Raw genomic sequence first — 13,253 nt, 5'->3', positions numbered from 1 at the left:
GGAAAGTCAGATATACAGAGAGGAGGAGAGACAGAGAGGAAGATCCTCTGTCTGAGAATTCACTCCCCAAGTGAGTGCAACGGCCAATGTTATGCTGATCCGAAGCCAGGATCCAGGAACTTCTTCCGGGCATCCCACATGGGTGCAGGGTCCCAAGGCTTTGGGCCGTCCTTGACTGCTTTCCCAGGCCACAAGCAGGGAGCTGGATGGGAAGTGTAGCTTCCAGGATTAGAACTGGCGCCCATATGGGATCCTGGCACATTCAAGGTGAAGACTTTAGCCTGCCCCAAAGATGACTACAGCATTTACAGAGTTTTGCCTAACCAGTTACAATGCTTCATGGCAAAATCCCACTCCAGCATCAGTGATTTCAGATATATCTTAATGCCATTAGGCACAATCTGCAATATTCACTGTGTACCCCAGCATTTTAAGATTAAAAGTTAAAGTCTTACAAATAAGTTTCTCTTCAGCAAAGTGTTTGGTTCCCTTTTAGTCTGAAAGGGAAAAAAATGAAAAATGTGAGAATTGGTCAGAGAAAAAGCTGAAATCAAGGCATGTTGTATTACTAATGAAACAGAAAAACTCTAATCCTATGAGGATTTGATAGGCCTCCCCTTATGAACTTTCCATACTTACCTTTGTTTTTCAGTTTGCCAAAGAGATTCATTGAAAAGAAGAGAAGGTTGGGTATTTTCCCCAGCAGTTAAAATTCCCCCAGTCCCATGTCAGAGTTCCCGAGTTGGAGCCCAAGTTCTGGCTCCTGACGGCAGTTTGGAGTTCCTGGGTGGCAGCTGTGATGACCCACCGGCTGGGTTTCTGACATACATACCAGAGAACGAGATGATTTCCTGGCTCCTAGATTCTGCATCGGCCCACACTGGGACGTCAGGGAACCGATGTAGGTGATGTGAGTTCTCTGTCTCTCTCAAAAAGTAAATGAATCTATAAGGAGAAGCTAAAGAAAGAGGAAAAAAATATTTCACATAAACAGGCTATTTTTAAATTGGAGAAAATAAAAATAATAACAAAGGTAATGCTATGCCAAATTCCTAGCTGAACTGCTAAGATGTAAAAATAATTGTGTTTTCATCATTATCAAGGTCAACCATTCCCCTCACGTTCTTAGAAGGTGCCTCAGACCCTGCCATCCACTGCACAACTAATGGCTCATCAGTAAACAATGACACTTCATGCAGTGTCAGAAATGAATTATACATAATAGTTACAGTAGTCAGCTGAGAAGCTTGAACGCACTGAGCTCAAGTCTTTTCAGTTTTTTCCTCAAATTATTATTACAACCCTCCTCCCCACTGCCTTTTCCTGGGAGGGCATGCACCAAGTTCGCCCTTCCTGCCCAAAGATTGGCAGGTCACAGGGGCGGGGCTGCGCCTGCGCACTGGCCCTCCCGCGGCTGGCACACCATGGAGGCCCCCAGGCCCTTCTGTCCCCACTGGGCCTCCTACCCGCACCCCCGGGGGCCAGGCCGGGTCATGAAGCTGTGGCTCCTCCTGCTGGGTTCTGCTTTGAACGCAAACTTCTTGCCACATGAAGAGGATGTGGACTTCATCAATGAGTACATAGAGCTGCACAATGAGATCCGGGGCAACCTGGCCCCCCAGGGGGCTAACCTTCGCTTCATGGTGAGGCCCAGCGCGGTTCCCACGACCCCCTCCCCGCCCTGTGCCCAGGCCGCCTGGCCTTCCTGAGGCCTGGGTCTCGCTGACCACGGCTCTTTCCGTGTGGCCTTCAAGCAGAGTGTGTGCGCTCAGGAGAGGCCTCACGCCATGAGTGAGGAGGGCCGGACCCAAGTGAGAGCCAGCGGCGGCCTGAGGTGCGGGGGTCTGGGGCCAGTGGATTGAGGAGAATGGTGCTGAATGCTACAGGGTTTCAGAAAGTAAGTCAGCAGGAATGTATCAGCGATGACGAAAAGGTCAGAATTTGAGCCAGGGGGCTGCTGGCGTCAGGATGAAAGGAGGCGAGTAAGGTGCTTCCGGGTGCAAGGTCAGTCCTATGGGTATTAAGTGCTGTGTCCTCCCATTTGGCAGCTGGAGTTCCAGCGGCTCTGCTGCCCATCCAGCTGCCTGTTGATGCCCCCGTGAGGGCGGGGAATCGCAGCCCTGTGCCCAAGACCCTGTCAGCAGGTGTGGCTGTGGGGCTCAGCCTGGCCCAGCCTGGCTGTTGGGGACCTTTTGGGAATGAATGGGCAGGTGGAAGATTCTTCTTTTTTTGCTCCTCTTTTTTCTGTGTCTTTGTTCCTTTGAAATACATACATCTTGTTTTAAAAACTTTTTGTTTCATCGTCAACGTTTTCACGTTTATTATATATTTATTTTCGAAATATTTATGGTATGTTGGTTGTTGGGTTGTCTGAGTCCTATAAGAGTGCCTGGTTGGGCTCCGCCTTCTACTTCCCATGCAGCAACCTGCTAATGTCCACTCTGGTAGGCAGGAGATGATGGCTGGAGCACTTGGAAATTTGCCATCCCCGTGAAAGATCTTGACTGAGTTCCCCGTTCCAGGCTTCAGCTTAAAGCTTCCCCGGGCCTTTAGGGAATGAATCATCTAGTAGAAAATCTCTTTCTCGACTCAGAACCCCAACCATGAAGAGAAGTGCAGGTTCCATGGTCTGACCAAGGAGTGCACGTGTCAAAGCTGAACCTCCTCGGAGGCTCAGATGAGCAGGGGGCAGCATATCCAGGTGCACATGGAAATTACGGCAGTCCATCGGAGTTGTAGGGGACACCTGGCACCACAACAGAGGACGGAGGACAGAGCAAATCAATCAACAACCCCAGCCATGTGCTTGCGGTGAAAATCTGGGCTAACGGAGACTCTAAAGTGGACTACGCCAACCAGTGGATTCTGCAGCGATTTCATCGTGCTTGGAATGGCGAGTTTGGCAGCAATTCAGAACTGTTGAACTATCAAAACCACTCGAGCAGGACCCTCAGAGTATGCCCCACATTGGGGATCTGGGATGGGTGGGAGGCTGGGTGAGTCTTCCCCCAGATAGGAAAAAAAATGTAGAAACAATAGCCTTACCCACTTTTCTGTAGCCCTTGACCCTTTGTGCTCTAATCAACTAAGTAACGATTGTCAAAATAAAGTAAGTTCAAAAAAAATCTCTTTTTCTTCCTTTAAGTAATTTTATGATATAGATAATAAAAGTTATCAGCTGAAAGGTGTTATAAAAATATTATTCGTTTCGGTATTTGTTAAAATTTTGGATATCCTGTTCAAAATTTGCTCCTAAAATTATGTCTCATCCACTAATCCTAACCCAGCTCTTGTATTTTTTATTCTGTTACAATGCTTTTGTTGCTTTTTCTGCTTTTTTAATTTTTATTTTATTTTTCATTCCTACTAGGAAGGCAGATTCACAGTGAGAAGGAGAAGCAGAATGATCTTCCATCTGCAGATTGGGCTTCCTTGCAAACCCCATATGTAGATGTTTGGGGATCTACACAGGGAGGAATTTCCCTAAATTTAATTGTATTACAGAAAATATCCAGTTGTGAGTTCTTAGCCTAGCTTCCTAGCTCGAGTATCTATTTCAAGTCTACTCTGAAGTTTTTTATGAGAGCTCCCAGCAAAGTAAATATTTGGTCAAATTGCTATGCTCTCCTGCTATGTGAATCAGGAAACACAAATCTAAAGAGACTAGACTATGTTGCAAAGACCAATAACCCGACTGTGGCTCATTTTTATCAAGAAGGGATGACTGTAATGGAAAATTTTTGTGTTTTGGTGAAAACCATCCTTGTGAGGGCCTGGGAGCCGAAGCTGGATCCTTCCAGGCTGTGCTGCAGGAAGCAGCTGGGACCATCGTACTGTGTTCTGTGCTGTCACTGCAGATACAGACGCACAGAGCCCCTACCAGGAAGATGGTCAGGTCGCCACTCTGGTCCTTACTCCATCATCTAAAGGTGCTCTGGGTGCTCATATCTGGAAGATGTGTTAAGATACAGATTTACAGAAATGCACATATAGACAATTGTTTAAACAGCTGTCACCCTTCAGAAGGGAACTGATAAGGGACTATATTAAATCTTATTTGTTTATTTTATATTGTATTTATGAATTATGGAAATGAGAACAGCATCTCTTAAAATTAATTTTCAGAAATGCTTATTTGGAGATTACAGTAACACATAGTTTGTGTTTTTGTTTGCCAGTGATTTTTGTTGGTGTTTTTATATTTTGTTTTTGTTGCTATCCTTAAGTAAACAATGACCATGATTCCCTAAATGGATCATAGGTGTACACATTTCTGTAGCTGATGACAAGAGAGCAACATCTTCACTTGATCTTAGCCAAAACGCCGAGAAGCAATAAGAGAGTAGCATCTAATCATGTTTTCTCACATTTCTGAAACTTTTCACACAAGTTTACACGTGCTTAGTTAAAACATTTACCAATTACCACTATGTGTTGAAATGTTTTATCTATATTTAGTTAGAGGATATGTATACATACCTATATATGTATAAGAGAGAGGTAAATATCCTAAAAAAAAAAAAACTTGAACATAAAAATAGTAACATCTCATTTTACTCCTGGCATCACAATTTTTTTATATAAGGAATGAACAATAGTTCCTAGATGAGTATTTTAAATTGTTCTATAGTAATTCTTACATTCATGTTCTAAGTTGTACAATAAAGCATGGAATTAAAAATACATTCTGAGGTTCAGTGCAATAGCTTTACTGTTAAAATCCTCGCCTTGCAACTGCTGGCATCCCATATAGGCGCTGGTTCTAGTCCTGGCTGCTCCACTACCCATCCAGCTTCCTGCCTGTGGCCTGGGAAAGCAGTGAAGGATGGCCTAAAACCCTGGGACCCTGTACCCACGTGGGAGACCCAGAAGCTCCTGGCTCCTGGCTTCAGATTGGCTCAGCTCTGGCCAATGCAGCCATTTGGGGGAGTGAATCAGTGGACAGAAGATTTTTTTTTTCTTTCTCTCTCCTTCTCTCTGTAAATCAGCTTTTCCAATACAAGTAAAATAAATCTTAAAAATATAAATATTCCAAAGTGTAAGTATATTGTAATGATTTTATAATAAATCATTTCAATACTATAAATATATACAAGTTCCTTTTTCTCAGGAAGTAATCCTTTTATTTATAATTATTTCAAAAGTTTCTTCATAAAAATTTCACAAATGTCCTATAAACAGTACGATTAGTTGTTTTCTTATTCTTAATTATGAGAACTCAAGAAGAGGAATTAGGAACATAAAAGATGTTACTATTCTTTTGATTATTTTCTTTTTCCATTTTTTTTTCTTTTCCAGACATGGGATGTAGCTTTATCACGGACAGCTAGAGCTTGGGGCAAAAAATGTGTGTTTGAGCGTAATACTCATTTAGATGACGTACAGATGGCCCATCCTACATTTTATGGTATTGGAGAAAATATGTGGGTTGGCAAGGAAAATGATTTCACAGCAACTTTTGCTATCAACAGCTGGTATGAAGAGAGAAAGAAGTATAATTTTGAAAATGGCAGTTGCTCCGAAAACTGTTCTAACTATTTACAGGTATTTAATTTTATGATACTATTAACCCAGTTCCCTTTATTGCTTAATTTTGTTATGTTTCAAATACATAAATAATCTTCTACAAAATTTAGTTATTCTTAATGCATCAAAATCTCTAACAATTCCAAAAATTACGTGAACCATACAACTAAAATATTACTGTAGATAATGTAAAACCAATTTCCACAGCCAACAATGAAAAACTTCTCTAAAAATATTGTGTATTGGAAAAACAAATGAGAAACTAATAAAAATTATTTCAAAATTATTATTATAAGCAAAAGAAAATGTGTTTACATAGATCACTACGCTACATAGATGAATACGATATTTTTAATGCATACAAATTGTAGAATTTCTCTACCTTACATTCAGTAATCCACTGTAACACCTTATACTCCAGAAATACTGACTTGCTTTTCATTTCCTGTATGTATTTTTACCTTGTCAAATATCACACAGCTTAACATCTGTTTATTAATCTGTTGCTGCACTAAGAGCAAATACATTGTCTTTCTAACCATATAGTCCCAACACACAAATATTATATAGCTACTCAATAAATATCTAAAATAAAGATCAATACTAAAGAATCAAGAAGTTATTGAATAAACTATTTCATCGAATACCTGTCCCAATTCTCTGTTCTTTTAAGCTATCATCCTACGTATGAATCAGACTTTTAAAACAATTACATCACAAGGTAAATATACAAACAAAAACCAGAAATGATTTTTTCTGTGTCTAAAGCATTTTACGAGACTCTGCTCTTAAACAATTTATCCTAAGATAGTGTTTTGGTATAGCCTAATACAGTGTTTCTCTAAATATAGCTTTGTAAATGCACTTCTAAGTGTATGATAGGTCTCTATATCCTAAATAAAAAACAAAAAATAGCAATATATTTCAACTGATCACATTCACTTAGATAAAAAAAAAATTATGTGATATATATCCCTTGAATTTCTTGGACACAATATGTATGGAATAGTTGTAACAGGGTAAGTGGGAAAAATTAAATGCTATGTTTTCTTTGGAATTTCTGTTTTAGCTTGTTTGGGACAGCTCTTACAAGGTTGGCTGTGCTGTTACTCCATGTACAAAGGTTGGAAATATTGTACAAGCAGCAATTTTCATATGCAACTATGCACCAGGGTAAGTCTCACTAAAGCAATAGAATATAAAAATAGAATATAAAAATGTGTTGAGAATATTTCAATATCACATTTTTCTAACTTTTAATATATGTTTTAACTATTTTTGATGTGTTCAAGGTACTAAAGACATTATATTGAAGTAAGGAAGTAATGTTATAACTTGAGCATGCTGATTTTACTAATGTACTAGATAAATATTACCCCTTTCAACTTAACTTGATCATTATTTTGTAATATCTGCCATGGGATTTAAAGTATTTTCCAAAATAGTCAACTCTGTTATTTATACTAAAATCTCAAAGAATGTAAAGTTAGATTTGTTAAAATTTATGTAGTGTAGTTGTTTCAGGAATTATGTCAGTTTTAGGGCATAAAGGGCTGTCTCAATTGATGATTTTTGGAGGTTATATTATTAATTGATAGTTTCAAACAGAGAAGTGTGATATCTCAGAAGTGGAAAAATATTTTTAAAACTCTTCTAGTTAAACTATCCCTATGCAGTTTTCTTTCTAGTTATTCATTATCTTGGCTATTTACCCTATACCTTTTCCCTCCCAATAATGAGAAATAACCAGCCGTCGGGGCCTGATGCGATAGCCTAACAGCTAAAGTCCTCACCTTGCATAAGTGGCAACCCATATGGGTGCCGGTTCTAATCCAGCACCGCTTCCCATCCAGCTCCCTGCTTGTGGCCTTGGAAAGCAATCAAGGGTAGCCCAAAGCCTTGGGACCCTGCATCCATGTGGGAGACCTGGAAGGAAGAGGCTCCAGGCCCCTGGCTTTGGATTGGCCCAGCTTCAGCCATTATGGCCAGTTGGGGAGTTACTCATTGGACAGAAGATCTTCCTCTCTGTATATCTGACTTTCCAATAAAAATAAATAAATCCTTATGGGCCTAGTATGGTAGCCTACTGGCTAAAGTCCTCGCTTTGAACATGCCTGGATCCCATATGGGTGCCAAGTCTAATCCCAGTAGTCCCACTTCCCATCCAGCTCCCTGCTTGTGGCCTGGGAAAGCAGTCAAGGATGGCCCAAAGCCTTGGGTCCCTGCACCTGCGTGGGAGACCTGGAGGAAGTTCCTGGCTTTGGCTCCTGGTTCCTGGCCGTTGTGGCCTATCGGATAGTGAATCATCAGACAGAAGATCTTCCTCTCTGTATATCTGCCTTTCCAATAAAAATAAATAAATAATAATTAAATAAATATACAAATACATATGATATATCAATATGTATAAAGGCTGCAGCACAGGAGCTGGATTTGGATGCAGGTCTGGTTGGAATTCTTGGGGGTCACCCTAACAGACCACAGCAGCCACTGGTGCATGCAAGGCTGGGTGTGGGGGTGTACCAGGTTGGACTAGGCTATAGCACCCACTTGCACACATGAAAGCCAGATTTGCGGACCAACAATGCTTCTTTTAAATGATTTGGTAGTCAATATTAGAAGTATGAAATTAGGGCTAATGATCTGATAACAACCATAAAATATATTTCTTCCTTTAAATGATTTGATAATAAATACCAGAAGTATGAAATTAGAGAATATAATCTGCTATTAACACACATCTTTGATACGTGGATTTTTGAAATCCAAAGTTGATAGATACCATATTGGATATCAGCAGAACCATCTGATTAAATGAGATGTGGCTCCAAAATTTGACATTTGGCTTTTTTGTTAGGAATATATGTTTTTTAGACTGGGCCTATTCTAGATGGTCAAATGGTTTTCTGGATTGTCAGAGTGGCTTATCAAGAGACAAATACACCCAATGCTTATATTTTCATATTTTCCAACTACATAATAGGTAAACAGGTAACCCTGTACCTCTCTCCATTCAAAAGTGTCTTTTCCTGTCCATCCTTCTCTTTCTCTCTTATTCCATATTCTTTGTATAAACTCTCCAATTTCTACTTTGTCTTTATATTTTGTCCCATATTTTTGTCCTTATTTAATTCAAGGGAATTGATGTAGTAACCTCTCACTTCTCTCTTCAATTCTGTACAATGAATTAAATCAACTTTCCAAAATCCCATATTTCTATTTATTTGCTTGTATATAGCTATTTTTATATTTTTTCATGTAAAGTTCAAAGTAATACATGCAAGCTGTTCTTGAAGTAGGCATTTCTGGATTTTGCACTCTGAGATAATGTCTTTTTTTTTTTTTTTTAAGATTTATTTATTTTTATTGGAAAGGCAGATGATTCACTGCCCAAGTGGCCGCAATGGCTGGAGCTAAGCCAATCCGAAGCCAGGAGCCAGGAACTTCTTTTTCGGGTCTTCCACGCGGATGCAGGGTCCCAATGCTCTGGGCCGTCCTCGACTGCTTTCCCAGGCCACAAACAAGGAGCTGAATGGAAAGCGGAGCTACCAGGATTAGAACCGGCGCCCATATGAGATCACAGCACATTCAGGGCGAGAACCTTAACCTAACCACTACACTATTGCACCAGGCCCAAGATAATATGTCATTTTTACAAAATATTTTATGTATTTGTGCAAAGCAGAATACAATTATAACACATCCTATTACCTTCATTTTTGAATGATAAATTTTCATACAAACTAAAGTGATCATCTTGAAATTATTTTCAGTCATTTATAAATTATACTTTGTTTTCATTTTACTCATCTTCAATCTATACTTTGTTTCAGGGACATTGAGATAGTTTTAAAAATAACAAACTTTTCTGAGGATGTAAAGGAAGGGTTAAGCACCACTTGCAGTCCACTTTCCTATTTAATCATATCTTAAACTAATTAAAATAGATAACTATTTTTTAATGACATGTGAGAGTTGAGGCCTTGCCTAACTAAATTATTTTCTGCTTTGTTTTTAGAGGAACTCTGACAAGAAGGCCTTATCAACCTGGAATATTTTGTACTCATTGTGGTGCTCATGACAGATGTACAGACTTCCTATGCAGTAAGACAAAGAAAATAAAATGAATGTAAAAAGAAAAAAATTACAATATGTAGGACAATAAGAAAAGTGAAGTAATTCAACAGTGGTTTTTCATTTTTGTTCTGTGAATATTGGTCCCCTTCTCCTATGCTATATTTCTGTTAAGAAGGTTGAAATAGCATTGTGTCTGTTTTTCTGAAATGAAGAGCCTTTTGTGCTTTATCTCACCCTTATTTCTTCTAATCACAAACCAGAATATCAGAACACCTCACAGCTAATTGCTGAAACAGTAGCTTATCTGGCCAGACTTTCAAGAACAAAATACTCATAAAGAAAAAAGAAAATAACAAATGCTTAATACAGATTTGTTTTAACTTTCTCCCATACCCAAGAAGCTAAAATTCCAATCAAAAGTCAAAAAACGCAGGATGGGAAATATTTAGTCCCAATTGTCTTTTAGCTTTTCAAAACATGAAAGCATGTACTCCAAAAGCATAACTAAACCTGGGCTGTGCAGTCGCTGGAGGAACATGGCAAGAGGATACGCCAGGAGCAGGCCAAGAACGCCCTCTGCTTCTGTGCTAAAAACTGGTGAGCTGTTTCATCGTTACCGCCAGTATAGGGTGAGCCGGCCTCATGTTTCTGCCTCATTTGAATTCAGAAGCAACGCCTTCCTGATTCTTCCCCTTCTCTTCCTGAAAACCTCAATCCTAAGCCCTTTAGGTAGTTCAATGGGAAGTGGACATCTACAGGGCGGGACAAAGGGATTCAAAGGCAGCAGGGACTCACACAGGGGGGCGATGGCACTGGGAAAGCAACCCAGCTGGAGTGAGGATGATGTCAGTGCTGACACTGTGATGTCAATGTGGAAGCCAGAGCCCTTGCACAGTGAGTGTCTGCCAGCGCTCAGGCTTGAGTTGTCAGAGTCCCAGGAGGAGGAAGGCTTATCCATGCCATATCTCAGTATGCGGCACCTATGCCAAGCAAAGTGAACAGAGGAACACAGGGCAAGAGGGAGAAGCCTGGAAGAGGGTGTTAACAGTCTGAGCAAAGGCTTTTTTTTTTTTGAGGGAAGTTATGACACTGTTGTTGGAACCCACACAAAGTGATGTGAGGATTCACATATAGGATTGGACTGCCAAGAACTGTCAGAACCTAAGCAGATAAAAAAGCATCCGTGTTTGAAGGCAAACCTTCGATGAATGTCAGAGTCCAGAGTAGGCAAGAAACATGCAGTGCTGGTGACCCAGCAGGGGTGTAGCATAGGGCTGAGTTTTTAGAGTATGAGTGGCCCAGCAGGTGTCTTAAATGAACAACCAGCCTTTAGATGGAGAGGTGAAATACAGGACTCTCAGTTAAAATTGAACTTTAGGGAACAGCATTGTAGTTCTGCATGTGAAACTGGTGCCTATGACCACAGCATCCCATACGAGCACAGGTTTGAGTCCCAGCTGCTCTACTTCCAATCCAGCTCCTTGCTAATTTAGAAATTACTACAAAAAACATGAATAATGCCAATCACTGAGGACTAAAGTATCATCAAAGATCCAACAGGGGTTTTACCATCTCCAAGGTACATGCAGAATTAGTTCTAAATTCCCAGTTGCCATTGGGTTGTCTGTGTGTGTAAAGTCACTTATCCTTCTCTTCTTTGTGCATTTTAGGAATGGTTGTCTGATTTTACCCATCTAGTTAAGCAGAATAGAGTGAATGTATTTTTTTTAAAATACATTACAAACTCATTGGGCCAAATAGCTACAAGCAGCAAATGCCTTGCTGTAAAAATAGTAACTGCAAGTTTTTAAGAAAAACAAGCATGTAAGAAGTAAAATGGATCGATTCCGAAGCTTATTTTGGGGCTTATGTGGGGAGGAAAAGACAGCTGAAAATAAGAGATAAGGTGAGATCCTAGGATGTTGGGGGTGGAACAATCTTTAGAGGTCAGAAATAAAGGGACTTGAATAAAGTGACACAATGATTTAGAGACTGATATAATGCTAGAATCACATATTATTCCTCTATTTCCATACTCCTTACCATCTAGTCTTACATTTACTGAAAGATGTTATATTGCACGTACAGTTATTGCAGGGAGGGACAATCAAAGATGAATTCGAGAAATGAGAATGGTGACACTATTGTTGGAATAATTATAAGGAATAATTTTGTATAATTCTTTATAGACTTTTTCTTCTTTTCTAGGTAATGCCGACCGTGACGAAGCCGTATGTATGTATTGTTATCCTTTTGTTTCTTCACTGATTTAACTATCTTATGTGAAATGCAAAATGTAGCTTTTACTTGCTTTTGTATTTACAGATTACCAATTTTGGTATCCGAAGTGGGAAGTGCCACGGCCAATTGTATGTGATCCGCTGTGCATATTTACTTTGGTATTGAGAATACTATGTTTTCTGATATGTGTTATAATTGTCTGGATAGTGCAGCCTTATTTTCCAAATATTTTATTGGAAAAACAAATGCTCTATACCCCTGAAGGATCTGAAATAAAGAAAGAAAGAGAAGAGAAAGACAAGATAGTCGAGGAAGGGGAGATAGAGGAAGAGCAACAGGAAGGGGAAGAAGAAGAGGAAGAAGAAGAAGAGGAGGTGGAAGACTAGGTGCCACTAGCATAAGTCAAAAATGTAATTTCACAAAGAGCTAAAATTTAAGAAGTAAGCTTCAACAAGAAAGAGCATATCTATAAGCTGCTATTGTCATACTGTTATTCCTTCTGTTCTCTAAACTTGTTCAATTTGAAGAACAAAGAAAAAATATATCTTGTGTAGAATGTATTAAAGCAAAGTCTTAGATATTAAGTAAAAGATGTTATAATAGAAATACTGAAAAAGCTTTGACCTAATTAATTTTAGGCGTTCACTATAGAATCCTGATTAAGGAGGGAATATCCCTCTTTAAAATGTTTCTATCTCTGTGCTTTAGGTGTTTTTTAAGTTAGTTAATGACTTTTTCTCAAGTATTAAATAGATTATCAATATAGGCTGCTTAGGACAATCCCAAGTTTACAAAAACCATTGAAAAATATCAGGGATTTCATTTTAATTATCACTGTCATAGTTAGTTATTGCTGTTGATGGTGATACTTTCATTTGATATCAAGGCATCAAATACCATTAATTTTCTTTATGGCTTATGATTTGGAATGATTTAAAGGTACCTGTATATCCAATTAGCCTACAATTTCTTGTTTCTACTTCATATGCAATATTTCATTAAAGACTTGCTGTAATGTGTTATCACCAAGTACTAATAAATGTCCCCAAAATAATTTCATTTTGCTTGAGAAATCTGGCTTCTTTCAAATGTATATGATAATGTAGAATACTTTTTTAAAATTTTATTTTGTTTTTAAAGTTGAAAGAGATAAAGAAAGAAAGAAATCCGGGCCTGGCGCCATGGCCTAGCAGCTAAAGTCCTCGCTTTGAACGTGCTGGGATCCCATGTGGTCGCCGGTTCTAGTCCTGGTGGCTCCACTTCCCATCCAGCTCCTTGCTTGTGGCCTGGGAGGGCAGTCGAGGACGGCCCAAAACTTTGGGACCCTGTACCCGCGTGGTATACCTGGAGGAGCTCCTGGCTCCTGGCTTTGGATCAGCACAGTACTGGCCATTGCGGTCACTTGGGGA

The 13,253-nt window shown here is 39.5% G+C and overlaps 1 protein-coding gene across 1 annotated transcript; it reads left to right on the top strand.

Moving 5' to 3' along the window:
* The first annotated feature begins 1,411 nt into the window (after positions 1-1,411).
* Positions 1,412-12,901, top strand: GLIPR1L2 (GLIPR1 like 2). Its single transcript, XM_040989995.1, has 6 exons — positions 1,412-1,643; positions 5,299-5,544; positions 6,596-6,699; positions 9,545-9,630; positions 11,812-11,838; positions 11,929-12,901. The coding sequence occupies exons 1-6, from the start codon at positions 1,425-1,427 to the stop codon at positions 12,228-12,230; spliced, it is 984 nt and encodes a 327-aa protein (XP_040845929.1). The 5' UTR covers positions 1,412-1,424; the 3' UTR covers positions 12,231-12,901.
* The last annotated feature ends 352 nt before the right edge of the window (positions 12,902-13,253 follow it).

This window comes from Ochotona curzoniae, unplaced genomic scaffold (assembly GCF_017591425.1).
Source record: "Ochotona curzoniae isolate NIBS_2020 unplaced genomic scaffold, NIBS_Ocur_1.0 contig_1014, whole genome shotgun sequence".
Classification (NCBI taxonomy): Eukaryota; Metazoa; Chordata; class Mammalia; order Lagomorpha; family Ochotonidae; genus Ochotona; species Ochotona curzoniae.
This window is presented reverse-complemented; position numbering and strand designations above follow the sequence as displayed.